This window comes from Hyla sarda, chromosome 3 (assembly GCF_029499605.1).
Source record: "Hyla sarda isolate aHylSar1 chromosome 3, aHylSar1.hap1, whole genome shotgun sequence".
NCBI classification, from domain to species: Eukaryota; Metazoa; Chordata; class Amphibia; order Anura; family Hylidae; genus Hyla; species Hyla sarda.
The window spans coordinates 190,868,308-190,891,165 of NC_079191.1; the positions used below are offsets into that span (position 1 = coordinate 190,868,308).

The 22,858-nt window shown below is 42.5% G+C and overlaps 1 protein-coding gene across 1 annotated transcript in view; it reads left to right on the top strand.

The window, feature by feature from the left end:
* Positions 1-22,858, top strand: part of HCRTR2 (hypocretin receptor 2) — a 166,247-nt gene that overhangs the window by 67,799 nt on the left and 75,590 nt on the right. The window contains exon 3 of the mRNA XM_056565749.1: positions 4,586-4,829. Coding sequence (XP_056421724.1) covers positions 4,586-4,829 — 244 coding nt within the window. The remainder of the gene's footprint in view (positions 1-4,585; positions 4,830-22,858) is intronic.

Below are 22,858 nucleotides of genomic sequence, written 5' to 3' on the forward strand. Positions count from 1 at the left end.
CCTCAAATGTACATGGGAGTTGTTGTTTTGCAACAGCTGGAGGCTCCGTTTTCGAGACACTGCCTTACGTTTTTCATTTTTATTGGGGGGGGGGGGCAGTGTAAGGGGGTGTATATGTAGTGTTTTACTCTTTATTATGTGTTAGTGTAGTGTAGTGTTTTTAGGGTACATTTGCACTGGCGTGTTACGGTGAGTTTCCCGCTAGGAGTTTCCACTGCGGCGAAAAATTTGTCGCAGCCCAAACTTGAAGCAGGAAACTTACTGTAAACCCACCAGTGTGACTGTACTCTGTACATTCACATGGGGGGGGGGGGGCAAACCTCCAGCTGTTTCAAAATTACAACTCCCAGCATTACTGACAGACCGTGCCTGCTGGGAGTTGTACTTTTGCAACAGCTGGAGGCACACTGGTTGGAAAACCTTCAGTTAGGTTCTGTTACCTAACTCAGTATTTTCCAACTAGTGTGCCTCCTGCTGTTGCAAAACTACAACTCCCAGCATGTACTGATCGCCGAAGGGCAAGCTGGGAGATGTAGTTATGCAACAGCTGGAGGTACGCAACTACAACTCCCAGCATGCTGAGACAGCTGCTTGCTGTTTGGGCATGCTGGGATTTGCAGTTTTGCAACATCTGGACGGTCGCCCACTGCCTCCGGATGGCTAAGCGGATCTTCTGCCATCAGTCCTCTTCAGTTTCCCCGTCCCCAATCTGCTATTGGTCGTCGCTTCTGGTGACCAATAGCAGGGATAAGAGGGGTGGCACCCCTGCCACCTCACTCCTTTCCCTTCAGGGGGATCGTGGGTGTCTTAGACAACCGTGATCCCCCTTTTATTCTGGGTCACCGGGTCACCATAGACCCGTAATGACCTGAAATCAGTGCAAATCGCAGGTTTTAATTCACCTTCGATTTGCACCGATCGCCGACATGGGGGGGCCTGATGACCTCCTGGGCATTTGTGTGAATTTCGGTCCCCACGGCGTACCGGGCAGAGTCCGGATCGGGGTGACTGCTGATATCGATCAGCAGGCATCCCGATCCGGACTCTGCCCGGTACGCCGCGGGGACCGAAATTCCCACGGGCGTATGAATATGCCCTGGTACCATCAACTGATGCAGAAAGTTAAACAGATTTGTAAATTACTTCTATTAAAAAAATCTTAATCCTTCCAGTACTTATTAAATGCTGTATAGTACAGAGGAAATTCTTTTCTTTTTGGTTTTCTTTTCTGTCACGACCACAGTGCTCTCTGCTGACACCTCTGTCAGGAACTGTCCTAAAATGGACAGAGGTATCAGCAGAGAGCACTGTGGTCGTGACTGAAAAATGCAAAAAGAAAAGAATTTCCTCTGTAGTATACAGCCGCTAGTAAGTACTGGAAGGATTAAGAATTTTTAATAGAAGTAATTAACAAATATGTTTAACTTCCTAGCACCAGTTGATTAAAAAAAAAGTTTTCCACTGGAGTACCCCTTTAAAGAAGAAGTTACAGGTCTTTGAGAGCCAGAAATCTTGCATGTTTGTAGGTGACCAAATTCCACCATAATTTGCAAATAAGTTCTTTAAAAATCAGACAATGTGATTTTATGTATTTTTTTTCTCATTATGTCTCTCATAGTTGAGGTATACCTATGATGAAAATTACAGGCCTCTCTCATATATTTAAGTTGGAGAACTTGCACAATTGGTGTCTGACTAAATCCTTTTTTTGCCCCACTGAATAGTTAAAGGGGTATTCCAGGCAAAACCTTTATATATATATATATATATATATATATATATATATATATATATATATATATATATATATACAACTGGCTCCGGAAAGTTAAACAGATTTGTAAATTACTTCTATTAAAAAATCTTAATCCTTCCAATAGTTATTAGCTTCTGAAGTTTTCTGTCTAACTGCTCAATGATGATGTCACGTCCCAGGAGCTGATGGGAGAATATCCCCATAGGAACTGCACAGCTCCCGGGACGTGAGTCATCAGAGAGCAGTTAGAGAGAAAACAACAACTCAACTTCAGAAGCTAATAACTATTGGAAGGATTAAGATTTTTTAATAGAAGTAATTTACAAATCTGTTTACCTTTCTGTAGCCAGTTGATATATAAAAAAAAGTTTTGGCCTGGAATACCCCTTTAACCACATATGAACTTTTGATTTTGATGATAGTTTCCCTATTAACCCCTTAACGACGCAGAACGTATATTTACGTCCTGCGCCGGCTCCCGCGATATGAAGCGGGATCGCGCCGCGATCCTGCGTCATATCGCGTTGGTCCCGGCGCTCAACAATTGCCGGGACCCGCGGCTAATACCACACATCGCTGATCGTGGCGATGTGCGGTATTAACCCTTTAGAAGTGGCGGTCAAAGCTGACCGCCGCTTCTAAAGTGAAACGGCTGCTCAGTCGGGCTGTTCGGGACCGCCGCGGTGAAATCGCGGCGTCCCGAACAGCTGACCGGACACCGGGAGGGCCCTTACCTGCCTCCTCGGTGTCCGATCGACGAATGACTGCTCCGTGCCTGAGATCCAGACCTATAACACTGCAAAAAAAATGTAAAAAAAAGTGTTAATAAAGGTCATTTAACCCCTTCCCTAATAAAAGTTTGAATCACCCCCTTTTCCCATAAAAAAAAAAAAAACAGTGTAAAAAAAAAAAACATATGTGGTATCGCCGCGTGCGTAAATGTCCGAACTATAAAAATATATCATTAATTAAACCGCACGGTCAATGGCGTACGCGCAAAAAAAATTCCAAAGTCCAAAAAAGCGTATTTTGGTCACTTTTTATACCATTAAAAAAAATGAATAAAAAGTGATCAAAAAGTCCGATCAAAACAAAAATCATACCGATAAAAACTTCAGATCATGGCGCAAAAAATTAGTCCTCATACAGCCCTGTACATGGAAAAATAAAAAAGTTATAGGGGTCAGAAGATGACATTTTTAAACGTATACATTTTCCTGCATGTAGTTATGATTTTTTCCAGAAGTGCGACAAAATCAAACCTATATAAGTAGGGTATCATTTTAACCATATGGACCTACAGAATAATGATAAGGTGTAATTTTTACCTAAATATGCACTGCGTAGAAACGGAAGCCCCCAAAATTTACAAAATGGCGTTGTTTTTTTCGATTTTGTCGCACAATGATCTTTTTTTTTCCGTTTCGCCATGCATTTTTGGGTAAAATGACTAATGTCACTGCAAAGTAGAATTGGCGACGCAAAAAATAAGCCAAAATATGGATTTTTAGGTGGAAAATTGAAAGGGTTATGATTTTTAAAAGGTAAGGAGGAAAAAACGAAAGTGCAAAAACAGAAAAACCCTGAGTCCTTAAGGGGTTAATTGAATGTATTGCCTAATATCATATCTTATATCTTTTTCTTAATTAGTACTAATTCTACAGCAGCGTATATATATATTATCATTTATATTGCTTATATATTTCTGTAACAAACAGTAAATCCGTAAGTTGCAGTGACAAAGACCCAAAATGCTTTTTGACAATTAGTACTTTATTTATTTGGAAGAGCTAAACTTTGGAAGAGCTAAACTTTTATCTCCTAGATGGGTTTTAATAGGAGGTTGTCGACATACACCCCCTCACAGTATCTCCTTATACCAATGACCCTCAGGATAGGCCCTCCAACTTAGATCAGTGGGTGTCCAACACCTAGCACCCATGTCAATCGTCTGTTTGAAAAGATATTGGTGCTCTGATGATTGCTGCAACCCCTTTATTATCTATATTAAGTTTTATTATGTTTTTGTTAGCCCAGACTGTTATATATTTTTTTTTTTCATAGTGAAGGTTTTGCAGCTTTGCCCTGTTCAAGTAAATGACATGTAACGGCAATACCTACTCTACCACAGCCATTTTGAAAGTATAGCAAGAGCTAAGTCCAAGGCTAAGCTAAAAGCCTTGGCATATTTAAACAGCTGGCCAGATGGTCAAACCCCCACAAATGTAATATTGATGACCTATTGAGGAAAATACTTCTGTTTTAAACCACTGGATAACCTTTTAAAAGCTGGCTTCACACATAGTACCTGTGAACCCAGATCTAAGCTGCAATATACAGCTGCATTATTATGAACTTGTGTGTCAGGCCTACCCTGCAGTATTAGGCCACATTTTCCCATTTTCATTATAACATTTTTTGTGTGTAATTGTTTATTTATTTATTTTATTTTTTTAACAAACAGTTCAACAAGAAATCTGCATCTCACTACTGTATGTAAAAATCACAAAAGAAAAAAATGTGAAAAAATCTACACCAAATAGTCAGGTGCTAAATTTTGCAATTTCTAGAAGCTAAATACATTGTCAACAGTAGGTATCTGGATTGAAAAAATGTGTTAAAAAGTAAAAGTTATGTGCAAGTAACATCTGTATACACGATAGGTCTCCTTATAGACCCAAATGAATACTTTTGTATGTATACACAACTTTTAATTATGCTGTAAGACTAATAAAAAGATATTTGATAAAAAAAAGTTAAAGTTTTGAACGTTATCATAAAAAAATAACTAAAGTTTTAATGACAACTTTATGCAATATTTCTTTGCAGACCGTGTCAGTTTCGGTGTCTGTGCTAACACTCAGTTGTATCGCCTTGGATAGATGGTATGCAATTTGCCATCCATTAATGTTTAAGAGTACTGCCAAAAGAGCAAGAAACAGCATCATAATTATTTGGATTGTGTCCTGCACTATAATGATCCCTCAGGCAATCGTCATGGAGTGTAAAAGTGTGCTTCCAGACTTAGCAAACAAAACAGTGTTATTCACTGTCTGTGATGAGCGCTGGGAAGGTGAGTGCTCTGACAGATTATTAATAGTTTTTCTAATTGGTAAAGAATGGGAAATTGTTTCAGTTCACCATCACAGTATTTTGTGCAGCTGATTTTGCTGCCTGTTAACTATAATGGTAGCAAAATCCCCTGCAGAAAATATGCAGAAAAAATATGCAGCAGATCCTGTTTCTGTGAATGTATTAGAAGGGCTCATTCACACAAGTGGATTTTGCTGTGTATTTTAGTTTGGATTTTATTGCAAAAATTTTACATTTTAACCTGCCTATTTTAAGCTGCTTATTTTCTACAGCTTTTTTTTTCTGCTGCTTATTTTTTTACTGGTAAGTCAATTAAAATGGGCAGCAGAAAATAAGCAGCTAAAAATAAGCAGCAGAAAACATAAAACAGCAGATCAGCTGTGAAAAATCCGCATAAAATCCACTCCTGTGAACGAGCCCTAAGGGTACGTTCCCACCTGGCGTATTTGCTGTGTATTTGCTGCTGCATATTTTATTTTCCCATTGACGTCAATAGGTAGGAAAATACCCAGTAGCAAATACGCAGCAAAATACGACAGGTGGGAATGCACCCTAAAGCTGTTTTTTTTTCCTTAGCGTATTGTTACGCACACATTTGATATTATTGTTGTTCTCAGTTGTAACATACATTTTTTTTTTCTTTTATGCCATTTATTTTTAAACCTATCAGAAGGACCCCACAAAAAAATTCTTTGCAAGCCACATCTACAAATGTTCTCTGGTCCAAAGGAGTTAAAGAGGAACTCCAGTGGAAAATATATATATTTTTGTCAAATGAACTAGTGGCAGAAAATTAAACAGATTTGTAAATGACTTCTATTAAATAATCTTAATCCTTTCAGGATTTATCAGATGCTGTTTTCTACAGAGGAAGTTGTATTTCTTTCTGGATTTCTTTTAAGTCTGACCACAATTCTCTCTGCTGACACCTCTGTCCATATCAGGAACTGTTCAAAGCAGGAGATGTTTCCTATGGGGATTTGCTTGTACTCTGGATAGTTTTTTAAATAGAAGTAATTCACAAATTTGTTTAACTTTCTGCCACCAGTTCATTTGAAAAATAAAAATAGTTTTCCACCGAAGTACCCCTTTAACCGATTACTTATCATGGTCACTGAGCATTGTGCTCTGTGCAATTGAGCTGGCAGGGCGGTACAGCATATACCTACTGCTCAGTACAATGATACGAGGGGCATTCATTAAAGATTTCCCCTGACCCACTTCTTGTGGACTGAGAGCAATGAAACTTGGCACAGTTATTAGTCCTTCTCTACATAGGTGCGACCTAGAGACACACACACTTATCCCCTCTCTTTAAGCAACTGTAAACACCTCGCTTGTAGAAGTCGACAGTTTGCTCCAAAAGCAATGTTGTGACTTTGGAATCTCATCATCTGAAAAATGCTTTATCTTCAAAAATAACTTCTTTGTTGGAAAGACGTGGAAGTCCGATGATGCGAGGTCGGGTGAATAAGGAGGATGTAGTAGAATTTCCAAGCCACATGAGCATTGTTCCATTTGGGCAACATGTGAGTTGTGAAATTGTGCATTGTCTTGCAGAAGGCGGACACCTTTGGTGAGCATGCCACGTCTCTTGGTTTTGATGACCTCCTGCAATTTTCACAGCAGTAAAGCATAGTATGCCCCAGTGATCATCAGTGACCCGTTGCTAGTAAATCCATCAATACTACTTCGTGCTGGTCCCAAAATACTGTGAGCATGACCTTGCCTGCCGAGAGTTGGGCATGCGCCTTCTTTGAAGGCGGAGAGTCAAGATGCTTCCATTGCATCGACTGGACTTTAGTCTCCGGATCGTAGTGATTGACCCAGCTTTCATCCTGTGTGATCAGTCTGTTGAAAAAGTCATCCTGCTTTCCGTGGCATATCGTCAATAGAGCCTGAGAGCATTCAACTCATTTCTGCTTCTGGAAAGGTGTGAGTAGCCGGAGAACCCAGCGACTGGATACCTTCTGCATGTGAAGATGGTCTTGGATGACTTTTTCCATGGACCCCACACTAATCTTGACATTTTGGGCTAGGTGGCAAATGATTACACAGCTATTTTCCAAAATGGCGACCTCCACTTGCTGGATGGTGTGTTCATCAATAGCCACGGGGTCGCCGTGAAATTGGAGCTGTTTGCACCAAAGTCTGATCACATTTGAATTGACAATGCCAGTTCTTGACTACATCATATGATGGGGAATCATCACTATAAACCTCTTTCATCTCATCCAACGTCTCCTTTGGTGTGTGGCCTTTCAAGTAAAGGAACTTGATGACTGCTCTGTATTCCACTGGGTACATTATCAAATTTAACGCCACTTCAACACCTGTAAAATCAAAACGGTTATCAGTTCTGAGTTGCAAATTGGCACATAATCTATAGAGACTTATATCATTACACATGTGCAGTTTTAGCATTCTGTGATTAATAGTAGTGGGTCAGGGGAAATCTAATAAATGACCCTCGTAGAAAAGACTCCTATCATTTTGAAAGGAGTCCTTGCTCCTCTACAGTAAACAATAACACATTATGCATTGCTGTTCATTGAGAAAAAACTTCACTCACTAAAGAGCATGGGACCCTCAGCACTTCTGGACACCAGTGTATGTAAAGTACAAAAGCTTTATTTCTTTCTTCATTAAAAACATAATGGGGGTACGAAATGGGTAAAAACAGACTGACACATTTTGGCAAACAAAAGCCTTTTTCATGGTCCTTTCTAGGGAAAAATTATTCAGCCAAATAAACTTGCACAATATCACAGAAACTCACCCCCCATTAGCACATCACTTCCTGATCTTGATCTTGTGGTAACCCTTTACTAGCTGACCCAGAATAAACAGATTGATGTCTGTGAGTATACGTTGCACATAGTAACCTTGAAAATAGATTGTCCCTGTCAGCTCAACCCTTGTATATATGTATCAATATAATACTAGATTCAGGGTGATTCCTAAGTCAGAGGAGATGAACAAAAATTACTATGGATCAGTAAAACAGCATTACATCTGATATGAAATTCATTCACTCTGGAGCTCAAGTTGTCATGTTCATGATCCAGTAAATCTCTCTTGTATGTAAAGACCTCCTCTGGGTGACTTTGTAATGTATTCAATTGGTATAACATTCATATTAGTAATGCTACCTTCATGTTCCTCTCTAAAATGCTTGTACGCAGCGGACAGTGCTGTGATACTGTGCACACTTATTCGGCTGGATAATTTTTTCCCTAGAAAGGACCTTGAAAAAGGCTTTAGTTTGCCAAAACATGTCGGTCTATTTTTACCCATTTTTGTACCTACATTATGTTTTTAATGAAGAAAGAAAGAAAGCTTTTGTATTTTACATACACTGGTGTCCAGAAGTCCTGAGGATCCCATGCTCTTTAGTGAGTGAAGTTTTTTCTCCTACCTACCTTGTTTGCGGCAGCAACGCCCTGACAGCACTTGGGCTTGAGGGGAATCCTGATTCTTCATGCGGGAGTAGTTGAGCGGACTTGTTTATCCCTTGTTTATGTATTGCTGTTCATTATATATTCCATGGAGGTAAGTGGTAATTCTATGCATCACCACTTAACTCCTTATACTTCATGGGGCAGTCACTCTTCATCTGGCCTAGGAAGTATAGGGCCAAATGTGAAACAAATTTGATGGTTGAATCTAGCCTCCTAGACCCCAACATTGCTTCACAGTACAATTCCTTCTTTGAAAATGTCAACTGCTCTCAAAAGACCACTCAGTTCAAATCAAATCTGTCAGATGATTCAAGCAAATTCCCTCAAAGTTCACTTATCTCTAGCTCCTTCCTTGGTGATAGTAGCTACCATCAGAACTCCTTTCTCTGGGACTGAAGGGCCTTGTGCTTTTTTTTAATTATCTACTCCCATGCCATACTGTTTTTTTTTTTTAAACTGTTTAAAAAAATATATATAGCCATTTTTTTCACAAGAGGTAGGGTTTAGATATCTGCTCAGCTGAATTCAGTTGCATATTTCTTCCACATGTTTGGTGCACCCTCCAAATGCTTGCTCCAAATGTAATGTTTAAGCGTATTGCTAACCTAACCTTAAAAATGGGAACATGACATTAGATGGATCCCCATAACATAGTGTGCTAATATTTTAGTGCCTCCCAGTGGACATTGGGGCAGTTAGAAACCTTAGCTAGAAACTCTTTGTTCCCTAGCTCTATAGCAGCTATATGGCTTCATAAATGTATGTGTACACTTGCTTACACTATGGGGGAGATTTATCAAAACCTGTGTAGGGGAAGAATGACAAAGTTGCCCATAGCAACCAATCAGATTGCTTCATTCATTTTTCAGAGGTCTTTTTAAAAATGAAAGAAGCAATCTGATTGGTTGCTATAGACAACTGCACTACTCTTCACCTACACAGGTTTTGATAAGTTTCTCCCTATATTTTTACATATCCATTCTAAATGCTCTAGACCTAAAATCATAATTCTGTGCTAGGGTGGAACCTTACAAGAAATTTTTTTACATGAACAGTGAACCAAATATTCAGGGGTACAGATCTTACCAGTCCTCTTCTAGATGATCATATATAATAGTAGGAGCCCCTGTGGTAATAATGTTATATTCCCTAATGTCCTAACAGTAACACAGATCTGGTAGGACCTATAGAATCTTAATTACATAAATAAGTAGAACTTAATTAAAGACACCACCAATGGCCCCTATAAAGAGGGAGACCACATAAGGTCACTGTGTAATGAGGTTTCTTTTTGTCCTTTTTGCCTCTGGAGCTCATGTGCAAATCTGCCTCTTGGAGCTCTCACTCTTCTTTTATTTTTTCATTATATAGTAGATTCAAGAGCCTCTAGCTATTCCTCCTTTGGGCGGACAATATAGTCATCTGCCGAACATGGAAACCCTCCCATGGGGCATTCTACTTGCAAAATCATTCTTTTCATTATACAGTGACCTAACGCTGGTCTCCCTCTTTATGGGGACCATTGGGGGGGGTGTTTATTGAGTTGAAATAAATTCAATTCTACTTATTTATGTCACTAACATTCCATAGGTTTTACCAGTTTGCGGGGGGCGGGGGGGGGGGGGGGGGGGGTGGAATACCCATCTGTGCTACTGGTAGGAATAAGGTAAAACAAATTACCATTAGAAATGTACTATTTCTACTGTCATTGTATTAAGGTTAATGAATGTACTAAAAATATGCTTACAATATTCATTTAAAGAAGTTGTGTTATATTTGTCAATTACAACATAGACTAACATGTATTTAAGTTCTTGCTTAAGTGTCCGGCTAATGTAAATCAAATTCACAGTGTAATAAATACAGATCATTCATGATACAAAGCAAATATGTGAAACTTTAAAAGCACATGTAGTTTTCTCCATGTAGAAATCCTATGACCTCTTCTGCTCTGTTTTATTTTGCAATTCAGTAGAATAGACTGAATCGGATGGATCCCTACTGTCACGCTGGAACTTTAGGGGAGATGTATCAAAACCTGTCTAGAGGAAGAGTGATGCAGTTGCCCATAGCAACCAATCAGATTGCTTCTTTTATTTTTCCCAGGCCTCTTTAACATCTTAAGGACGCAGGGCATACCTGTACTCCCTGGGCATGGTCCCGGTATACAACGTGGGGTCCGCCGTGACCCCACGTCATACAGGGTCAGTCCCAGCGGCTAATGATATCCGGGACCCTGGGCTAATAGAGTGCGGCACTGATCGGTGATCAAAGTGGATTCCTGCATCTAAAATGAAAGTAAAAGCTTCCCGGCAGCTCAGTTGGGCTGATCAGGACCATCGCGATAAAATCGCGATGTCCCGATCAGCTAGCACACGAGCGGAGGTCCCCTCACCTGTCTCCGTCGCGTCCAAACCTGAGATTCAGGCTTGAGCAATCGACCGCCTATAACACTGATCAATGCAAAGCTATGGCTTTGCAGTGAACAGTGTAAAAGATGAGTGTGTGCAGTGTGATAGCCCCCTATGGGAGCTATAACACTGCAAAAAAAAAAAAAAAGTGAAAAAAAAGTTAATAAAGGTCATTTAACCCCTTCCCTAATAAAAGTTTGAATCACCCCCCTTTTCCCATAAAAAAAAAAAAAAAATGTGTAAATAAAAATAAACATATGTGGTATCACCACGTGCGGAAATGTCTGAATTATAAAAATAAATCATTAATAAAACCGCATGGTCAATGGCGTACGTGCAAATAAATTCCAAAGTCCAAACTAGCTTATTTTTGGTCACTTTTTATATCATGAAAAAAATTAATAAAAAGCGATCAAAAAGTCAGATCAATAAAAAAATGGTACCAATTAAAACTTCAGATCACGGCGCAAAAAAATTGCCCTCATACTTGCCTGTATGCAGAAAAATAAATACGTTATAGGGGTCAGAATATGAGAATTGTTAACGTATACATTTTCCTGCATGTATTTATGATTTTTTTTCAGAAGTACGACAATATCCAACCTATATAAGTAGGGTATCATTTTAACCGTATGGACCTACAATATAACCTCTGGACAGGTTTTGATAAATCTCCTAAGTGTAATAGTGCCTACAATTAGTTCTATATCATATATATATATATATATATATATATATATATATATATATATATATATATATATATGTAAAGAGAAGGCCTGACTCATCAACACTCAGCCTAAACCCTTGGACCTAGAAAGCTGAATTTTTTCACATGTGTTGTTTTTAAGACGTAGACGAGGAATACGAAAGGATTTTTCGAAATTCAACCCTCAAGGGGGTAAAAAAGGGGTTGAAAGTGTGTATGGAAGTCTGTCATTTTTGAAGCTAGAAGCATGAAACTTTGTTTTTAGGCTAACAATTAAAGATAAAGAAACACATGTTTTAACCCTGCAGCATGGGAGGGTTATTAAGCGAGCCTAGGAGCTGAGCTCGCATCATACCCGCAAGGTTCCGGCTGCTATCAGCAGCCAGGACCCGTGGCTAGTGCTGGACATCACCGTTCCGGCAGATGTCCAGCCTTAACTCTTTAGACGCGGCGATCAAATTTGAAAGAATTCAGGTTGTTTTGATGCTCCTAGACTTTACCCAGAGCGGCCTCATTACTATAGGATCGTAAAAAGTAGATCTATGTTACCTCAAATTTAACGCAAGCGAAGCTGCGAGCAAAAGCTAGTAGAGAATAGTTGTGAAATATGACACATAAGGTAACATATAGAAGTCTTTTTCCAAAGGCAGAAGCCAAGAAAAAAACTGTAGAGCCACACAGTCTTTTGTGGTTGTCATTTTAAAGGTCAGTTTGACCTAAGAAATGTACAGAACCATAAAAAATGCAGAACTTGGTACTGTATGTGATATGTGTCAGGTTTTTGTTTCTCTATGTTGATGTCCATAAAACATGAGCTGTTGGTGTATACTTGTGCTAATACAGTTATCTTATACTTTAGACTTGATGACCTATCCTATACTGTGCACAATAAAGCAGTGTGAATAATAAGGGAATGTCTAAGCATCTGACCCTTTCAAACAGCATGGGTGCCAAGAGTTAGACCCCCACCAAACTGATGGCTTTTCCTAAGGCTAGGCTATTAACATTAAACACTGGTTTACCCCTTCAAGGATCTGACTTGTTAATTTCAAATGGAAAGTAAAGCAGGATCTCATGGAGCAGTACTGGCTTTCAGAAGTTTCCTATAGTAGTTATAATTTTACAGATGGACTTGGCATTCAGTTGAATGAATAGACATGGACAAATATGCCATTGTAGACCATACAATAAGTTTACCACGTTATAAATATGGCATACAGTTAAACAAATGAAAAACATCAAAGCACAAAAAACATGTATGTAAAAAAAACATACCAAATGTGCATTTTTGCAATCTTAGCCTACAGGAAAATGTCTGAAAAAAATACTAAACACAAAAGAAAAAAAAGAAACATTGAATACAAATACAAGACTCCTGATTAGAGATGAGCGAATCAAAGTTGACGAACCCAAATTAGTTACGAATTTAATGAAAGATTTGATTTGCAACGGATAGGAATATCGCCGCGGTTCTATCGCACAAATCGCTTCATTAAACTCCATTTTACAGCGTTCCAGGCTATTGGAGACCTAAGATGGTGGATCCACATGTGAGTACATGGGGCAGGGGATTATGGGAGGGTGGGAAACAGCAGCGGGAATGAAGGTAGGCGGGCTGACCCAGAACCACATGTGAGATGCAGCCTATCAGTGTTCATTGACCCCTGTGATGTCACAGCCCTATATAATCGGCGGCCATCTTGCCTCACTTCATTTCATCTATGCACTCAGATGGAGAGGACGGGACTGTGTGTGAATAGCTCATACCACATACCACAGCGTTACACTGCAACTGCTAGTCACATCAGCATTAGGGAAAGACAGGAGTGCAGAGTGCTGTGCTGTAACACTGAGAAGGATCATTGATAGCTAAACCTCCTATTCACGTTATTGAGCATTGCAGCAGAGAGGGGCAGATAGCTGTCAGCTGCCTCATACAGATCTCCAAGCTGCATGAACTTTCTGAAGCATCTTATCTCCTCATTGTTCAGCCCAATTGAGTTTATTTTTATTTGCTCCACAAATCTTCTGCTGCTCAGAATTGTGTGACAGTTTTTTCTGCTAATAGGCATATTACTGCCCTCATCAGTGTATACTGCATACGTACATCCAAGTATTGTACCATTTAGTACCTGTTAAGCTGTCAAGGTGCTCCATACCGTCAAAGTCCAAACAATAGTATCCACCGGCTGGTGTATTACAAAAATACTGAGTTTTTTCTGCTAATAGTTAGGCATATTACTGCCCTCATCAGTGCATACCGCATAGGTACATCCAAGAATTGTTCCATTTAGTAGCTGTCAAGGTGCTCCAAACCGTCAAAGTCCAAACAATAGTATTCACCGGCTGGTGTATTACAAAAATACAGAGTTTTTTCTGCTAATAGTTAGGCATATTACTGCCCTAATCAGTGCATACCGCATAGGTTCATCCAAGTATTGTTCCATCTAGTACCTGTAAATCTGTCAAGGGCCTACATACTGTTCAAGGACAGCCGTAAGTAATCACCTGCTGCTGTTCTTAACAAATACTGTTTAAAGAGTAGTGTAGCGTATTGTAATACCCTCATAAACGCACTAAGTATGTGAGGCAGAGAAGTGCCAGGATGTGCACAGAGGAGTGGCAGAGGCCTAAATACTTCAGGCAGAGTTGGCAGCAGACTTGGGGCAAGTGGCAGCAGGAGTCGCAGCGAGAGGCCTGAGCTCCCGTTATCAGCCAGCGGTCGTGTCTCCACCAGCAACCCATCTGCCATCAGTTGGCATGGCCCGGGAGCAGTCCGTGTTCTCCCATTGCCTTTGTCCTATGCTGTTCCCTCTCCTAAAGAAGTATCTTATGCTGTGGGTTCAGCTCCACTATTTACTGAGGAAGATCCAATAGAGGACAGTCAGCAGCTACTGGACAGCCAAGAAGGGGAGGAGACATGTGCCGCTTGTTCCGCTAGGCGGCCAAGTAGTGATGCGGAGAGTGACGTGGGAGGCGGTGTTGCAAGTGTTCAGGGTCCTGAAGCAGACACTGTTGGGGAACACACAACTGTTGATGATGATGAAGCCGATCGCAATTGGGAGCCGAGTGCAGAAGGGGCTTCATCATCATCAGGAGAAGAGAGTTGCAGGTTGCCCTTGAGGCAGCAAGGCGGTAGAACTGTTGGCAGTCAGCGTGGTGGCAGTAGTGGAAATTCAGGAGCCAAACGTGCCCGGGGGAGACCACCTGCTTCGCGGCAGCCTACCTTTCCGGGAGGTAGTGGAACAGGGGTTCCTGGAGATGGCGCCAGTAGCAGTCAATTAATGCGGACTGCGGGTGGGAAAATCAGCTACTCTGCGGTGTGGAAGTTTTCATAAGGCATCCGGAGGAGGTTCATGTAGCCACATGCAAGATCTGTCGGCAGAAGGTGAAGCGTGGCCAGGGTCCCAATATCGGCACCACGGCCCTGCGTCAACACATGCTTCACCACCATGAAGCGGCCTGGGAGAACCGTGGCTCCGATGTAGTGGTCCAGCCTGCTGCATCACCCAGTGGCCATCCGCTCCCTCCTTCATCCAGCCAAGGCTCCACCACCTCAGCCGAAGGGAGCTGTGTGTCAAACCCTCCTTCTGTAGCTCCTGCTTCTCCCGCTTTTAGTCAGCCATTCCACCAACAATCCATCGGCGAAGCCATGTCCAAGAGACAACAGTATGCGCCCACTCATCCAAAGACGCAGAAATTAAATGTGCTCCTGTCCAAGTTGCTGGTGTTGCAGTCCCTCCCTTTTCAAGTGGTGGACTCTGCACCTTTCAGAGAATTGATGGCTTGTGCCGAGCCAAGATGGAGAATGCAGTACCAGCCCTGCATAAGTTTGTACAAGAGAAGGTGGGCCAGTCCTTGAGCATGTCGGTGTGTTCAAAAGTGCACGACAGAGCCGACATGTGGAGCTGTAACTACGCGCAGGGACAATACTTGTCTTTTACGGCTCACTGGGTAAATGTGGTTCCTGCACAGCCACAACAACAACTTGGACAGGTCACACCGCTTCCTCCTCCACGCTCTCGCTCCCAGGCAGTTGGTCCTGTTACAGTGTGCGACGCCGCCTTCTCATGCTCCACCGTGTCCTCGGCCTCCACTGCACGTCCAAATCTCGGTGGCCATTCATCGTTCCATGTGTGTAGGGCACAGCGGTGTCAAGCTGTTCTTCACATGGTTTGACTTCGCGAACGTAGTTAAATAGGGGAGGAACTGCTAAAGTTAGTTCGTAAAGAAATCCGAGTATGGCTTACTCCACGAAATCTGGAAATGGGAACCATGGTGACAGACAACGGGAAGAACATCGTGTCTGCGCTGCGACAAGGAAGTGTGAAACATGCGCCCTGCATGGAACACGTGTTGAATCTGGTTGTTAAGCACTTCCTCAAGTCTTCACTAGTGTTGAGCAGCATAGGCCATATTCGAATTCGCGAATATTCGCGAATATATGGACGAATATTCGTCATATATTCGCAAATATTCGCATATTCGTTATATTCTCGTTTTATTTTCGCATATGCGAATATTCGTGTATGCGAAAATTAACATATGTGAATATTGGCATTTACAAAATAAACACGCGCTTAAATTCGCATATGCGAAAATTAGCATATGCTAATTTTCGTATATGCGAATTTTCGTATATGCGAATTTTCGCACGTCAGTCTCACACAGTAGTATTACAGCCTTCTTTACACCACACAAGCTGGAAGCAGAGAGGGATGATCACTGTGATGTGTACTGTGAAGAAAAAAAAAAAAAAAACGAATATTCGTAATTACGAATATATAGCGCTATATTCGCGAAATTCGCGAATAATATTCGAATTGTGAATATTCGCGAGCAACACTAGTCTTCACCCCATTTGCAAAATATCCTGAAAATGGCAAGGAAACTGTGCATGCACTTCAGCCACTCGTACACCGCCAAGCACACCTTCCTTGAGCTGCAGCGTCAGAACGGTATCCCACAACATAGTCTTATTTGTGACGTTGCCACACGTTGGAATTCCACCCTCCAGACTATACGAACAAAGAAAAGCCATCACCGATTTCTTGATGATCCAAGCAGATAGGAGTACTCCCCTGTGTAACTTCAATGTGAACCAGTGGAAGCTCATACGTGACACCTGCCATTTGCTGAGGCCCTTTGAGAAAGCCACATTATTTGTGAGTCGCCTGGATTATGCCATGAACGACGTAATTCCACTCCTACATTTCCTACAACAAATGATTGAAACCATGGCTGGTCACGGCAATGGAGACGTTGCGCCTACATCTCAAGGCTTTATGAGCCCTGTGGGGGCTGAACTGGAGGAGGAGGATGATGAGGGGCAGAGCGGAGCACAGTTTAGGTTGGATGAGATGGCCGGTGTTTCTAGTGTTCGGACAGGAGAGGAGGAGCAGGAGCAGCCAGAGGAGCTGGAGGGTTATGAGAAAGTTGAGACAGAGGACCCAGACACACCGTGGCAGTATGCAGTGGAGATGGAGGGAGGTAGTCCCTCCGAGTCACTGGCGCAAATGGCACAATGCATGCTCAGTTGCTTGCGTAGTGACCCCCAAATTGTCAAAATTCGTCAGCGGGATGACTTCTGGATCTCCACCTTATTAGACCCTTGCTACCGGCCCAAAATGGGGGCCTTTTTTGCACCCACTGAGAGGGAGGACAAACTGACCTACTACAGAGAGATTCTACGTAGTCAGTTGGCTGATGCCTATCGGCCACATGGTCCATCCACTCGCAGGTCTGACTCCGTAGGGCCCTCTGCGCTCACCTTCCACTGCCATGGCAGCTGGGGAGGGGTGGGAGGAGCAGTACGTGCTCAATCAGCAGCAACCTGAGTCTACAGTCGCTGATGAGTAGTTTTCTTCACTCGCATAGTGAAGCAACTCATCAGCAGCAGGTAGACATGGAGCAGGACCTGAACCAGCAGGTGGTGGCATACCTTGACATGGCCATGCCAACAACCATTGAAGATCCGCTGGACTTCTGGGCAGCCAAACTTGATTTATGGCCACAACTAGCAGAGTTTGCCCTGGAAAAGCTGTCCTACCCAACCAGTAGTGTGCCATCAGAGCGGGTTTTTAGTGCGGCCGGGGCCATAGTCACCCCAAGGCGAACTCGTCTGTCCACTAAAAATGTGAAGAGGCTGACGTTTATCAAGATGAATCAGGGATGGATCAGCCAGGATTTCCAGCCACCATGCTCCTACAACAAAATTTTCTCTATTATGGTTGGTTATAAAACCCTCTGGGGCAGACCTGGGCATTGTATGGCCCGCTTGCCACATACGGCCCTTTGATTGGCTCTGACTGGCCCGCGCTGACTGGGGGACAACTATGCTGCCTAATCTGGGGCACAACTATGCTCCTGATCTGGGGGACAACTATGCTCCTAATCTGGGGGACAACTATGCTCCTAATCTGGGGGACAACTATGCTCCTAATCTGGGGGACAACTATGCTCCTAATCTGGGGGACAACTATGCTCCTAATCTGGGAGACATCTATGCTGCCTAATCTGGGGGACATCTATGCTGCCTAATCTAGGGGACAATTATGCTCCTAATCTGGGGGACATCTATGCTGCCTAATCTGGGGGACATCTATGCCCCTAATCTGGGGGACAACTATGCTCCTCATATGGGGGAAACTGATGCTTCTGGCCTTGGGCCTGTAATTTTTTGAAGTTTAGCAGTAGCTAAATACATGCTTAATGCAAATGTAAACATTGATCTTTAAATGTAAGGGGTTATGAAACCCTCTTGGGTACTGCGAATGACTGCTACAGACTCATTCTGTGTCTTTCACAAACATTTTGCCTCCCTGGTGCCTCTGGCCTTACATTTTTGGATGTTTAGAAGTAGCTAAATACATACTTAATGCACATTTAAACATTGATCTTTAAATGTAAGGGGTTATGAAACGCTCTTGGGTACTGCGAATGACTGCTCCAGACTCATTCTGTGTCTTTCACAAACTACTTGCCTCCCTGGTGCCTCTGGCCTTGGGCCTTAAATTTTTGGATGTTTAGCAGTAGCTAAATACATGCTTAATGCAAATTTCAAGAATGATCGTTAAATTCTCGGCGCTCTGCCAGGGCCTTTTCCTACCCCGCCTGGGAGCGATCCGAGGACCACACTAACCAATCCAATCGGTTGTAGCGACGGGCGGTGTGTACAAAGGGCAGGGACTTACTCAACGCGATCTTATGACCCTCACTTACTGGTAATTCCTCGTTTTAAGGGTAAACAATTGCAATCCCAGATCCCTATCACAAACTGGTTTTAGCGTGTAACACGCACCTGTCCTTGAAAGATAGAGACACGCTAATCCATTCAGTGGAGCGCTAGTGCGGCCCAGGACATCTGAGGCCATAACACACCTGGTATTGCTCGATCTCGCAATTGATCGGGCAAGGTAAGGGGTTATTAAAGCCTCTTGGCTACTGCTGAGGCCTACTCCTGACTGCTCCTGGTGCAATGTATGGGGTAATCAAACACTCTCGGGTAGTGCTATTGTTAAATCTACTGATAATTTTATCAGTAATAAAAATGAAATTTGCAGAATGCTAACCGTTACACAACGGAACGCTTGTTGCGTGTGATTTTTTAATAAAATTTAAAAAAATCCTGAGAGGGATTAACTCTGCTTAATGATTTTTGGTGAAAAAAATCCTTTGGTGATCTGATCTTTTGGAGACAGATGCACTTACACACATATGTAATAATTTTTTTTTAAATAATTTCAAACATTGTGTGGTTTATTATTTTTGAGAAGAAAGTCTTTGGGTGGTCCACCGTCCTGCATTATAGAGTCTTCTGAAATGTTGGATATGCGCTTGTTCTTTCACAAAGGTATACATTTTTTCAAAAAATGTATACAATTTTGTTGATTTTGGGGCGTATTGTGAAGCCCTGTGTGTACTGGTGCATCAGCCAACTCCAGGTTGTGTCCTTCAGGCAATATATGGGTTCCTGATGCCGCAGAGGTGGTGCCTGGGAATTTAAAATTTTTGGATAGCGGGTGCTACCTATGAGAAATCTTTGTCAAACATTTCTCATTTTGTGTTGTTTTTTGGGGGGGATTGTGAAGCCCTGCGGTGTAGTGTACTCGTGCATCAGCTGACTCCACGCTGTGCCATTCAGCCACTATATGGTGTCCTCATGCTGCCAACACCTCCACGCTGTGCCATTCAGTTGATGGTTGACCACATTTATTTGCATTTCCTTAACGCTGTTACTAAGACCTGGGGTGATGGTTTTCTGCTGTGAAATCTGGATGGTCTTGGTAATGTTTATGGATGGGAACCATTGAGCCATGGCGGAGTTCATAGTGATGGCCGGTGCGCTCCTCTTCAGCCTGATATACGGGTTACTGATGCCGCAGAGGTGGGGCCTTGGTCTGGGAATTTCAAATTTTTGGATAGCGGGTGCTACCTATGAGAAATCTTTGTCAAAAACTTCTCATATTGTGCTTTTTTTTTGTGGGGGGGATTGTGAAGCCCTGGTGTGTAGTGTACTAGTGCATCAGCCAACTCCACGCTGTGCCATTCAGCCACTAAATGGTATCCTCTTGCTGCCAACTTGTCCACGTTGTGTCATTCAACAACTATATGGTGTCCTCATGCTGCCAACACCTCCACGCTGTGCCATTAAGCCACTATATGGAGTCCTCATGCTGCCAACACCTCCACGCTGTGTCATTCTGCCACTATATGGTGTCCTCATGCTGCCAACACCTCCACGCTGTGCCATTCACCCACTATCCGGTGTCCTCATGCTGCCAACACCTCCACGCTGTGCCCTTCACCCACTATATGGTCTCCTCATGCTGCCAACACCTCCATGCTGTGTCATTCTGCCACTATATGGTGTCCTCATGCTGCCAACACCTCCATGCTATGTCATTCAGTCACTATATGGTCTCCTGACACTGATGCCACCACCAGGCTCTGTCATTGTGCTGCTGTGCGGCAGTGATTCTAAAAGCGATGCCGGTAATCTGCATGCTATTCTGAATAACAGTATTATTTCACTATCCCAGCACACTCCATATGCGTTTTAGGACACAGCAAAGTGTTCTATACCCCTATAGAGGCTGTATGTAGGCTAAAAATAGCCTTATTTAATATCAATTAGCCGCGAAAAAATTTGGATCGAAACAAACTTTTTCAGAAAATTCGGCGAATCGGCCAAATCGAATTTTTGAAAAGTTCGCTCATCTCTACTCCTGATATTTTTGGTGTTTCTGGAAACATCAAGCAAAAAATGGGGTAAAAGGGTAAAAACAACTGCACAAAACATGTTACTTTTTCAAAAATCTACTTGTGGAACCATCCCAAATGGCTCACTGCTCCTTGTAGCAGTTCAGGAGTTCAGAAATCATTGCAGCCATTTAGCAGCTTTATATAGTACAGTTCTGAAGACTCTAATGTCAAGTAATTTTAGTTGTTAATAAATCTGTGAGCCTAGGTACTTTTCTGTGAAAGAGCACACATTTTTGCATAAGCTAATGGGAGCAATAAAAAGACCAAGAGCATTCATGTTTCCACCAGGAATAAAAAGCACAAATCACAGACAAGAGCTGCTTCTGAGAAAATAAAAAAATAAAAATATTTTAATATTCTTTTAAAAATGTGACTCTGAGCACTTTTTTTTAAACCTGATATATCCTTGGTCCTTGCTCTTTAAGATTGTACATTTAGGTTCCTGTACTGGTGGAATTTATGTGGTTCCTTTTTTTTGTGTGTGTTCATAGAGGACTGCAACCATCTGGCATTGTCAAATACTGCCAGGTATTTAAAAATGTAATATTATCTGAATTAGTCAGAAAAAGGAAACTGCTTGGTAGTAATACAAGAGAGGCAACTGAGGGAGAGGTCACTGAATTAATATAAATATAGTCCGAGGGGAAAAGTAAACTAATTCCAAGCTACAATTAAACTTTAAGTACACTTTAACCACCTAGGGAAGTACAGGTACGCCCTGATGCCCTGGTACTTAAGGGCGGGGATCATACCGGACCCCACACTGGGCGGGGACTGGACTGGAATGCTTGCTGAAATAATTCAGCAAGCATCCCGTGACAATGTCCAGGGGATCCTGAGACCCTCCCATGTGGGCGATTCACACAGGCGATTTGCGGCGATACCGGGTAATACTGGTCTCCGGTAACCCGGTGATCGGGGGCGGGGGGATTAAAGTTCTGTTCCCCCACTTTGCCCACCCACTGAAGTCCGGGCAGAGCAGGGGAACCGGTGGTGACTGGCGCCAGAGGTCCACTTATCATCGGCGATCGGCGGCGGGCGGCAGGGGACAGCAGAGGACGACGATGCAGCTCCCTAGTGCGGTGATCCTAAAGAAGCCCGTGAATTGTTGCCTAGCAACATCCAGAGGGCTACAGTTTGGAGACCACTATACAGTGGTCTCTAAACTGTAGCTCTCCAGATATTGCAAAACTACAAAAGAGCAAACGGCTGTCTCGGCATGCTGAGAGTTGTAGTTGCGTACCTCCAGCTGTTGCATAACTACATCGCCCAGCATGCCCTTCGGCAATCAGTATATGCTGGGAGTTGTAATTTTGCAACAGCTGGAGGCACACTGGCTGGAAAATACTGAGTTAGGTAACAGAACCTAACTGAAGGTTTTCAAACCAGTGTGCCTCCAGCTGTTGCAAAAGTACAACTCCCAGCATGCACGGTCTATGAGTGCATGCTGGGAGTTGTAGTTTTGAAACAGCTGGAGGTTTGTGAAGGGTACATTCACACGGGCGAGCTTACAGTGAGTTTCCTGCTTTGAGTTTGAGCTGCGTTAAATTTTCCGCCACAGCTCAAACTCCTAGCGGTAAACTCACCGTAAACCCCTGCCTGTGTGAATGTACCCTAAAAACACTACACTACACTAACACATAATAAAGGGTAAAACACTACATATACACCCCCTTACACTGTCCCCCCCAATAAAAATTTAAAAAGTATCGTACGGCAGTGTTTCCAAAACGGAGCCTCCAGCTGTTGCAAAACAACAACTCCCAGCATTTCCGGACAGCCATTGACTGTCCAGAAATGCTGGGAGTTAAGCAACAGCTGGAGGCACCCTGTTTGGGAATCATTGGTGTAGAATACTCCTATGTCCACCCCTACACAATCCCTAATTTAGTCCTCATATGCACATGGTGCTCTCTCACTTCAGAGCCCTGTCGTATTTCAAGGAAACAGTTTAGGGCCACATATGGGGTATTTCCGTACTTGGGAGCAATTGGACTACAAATTTTGGGGTGCTTTTTCTCCTTTTATCCCTTATGAAAAAGAAAAGTTGGGATCTACACCAGCCTGTTAGTGTATTTTTTTATTTTTCACACTTACATGAAGGTGTTGCCCCATACTTTTTATTTTCACAGGAGGTAAACGGATGTCCAGTATTAGCTGCAGG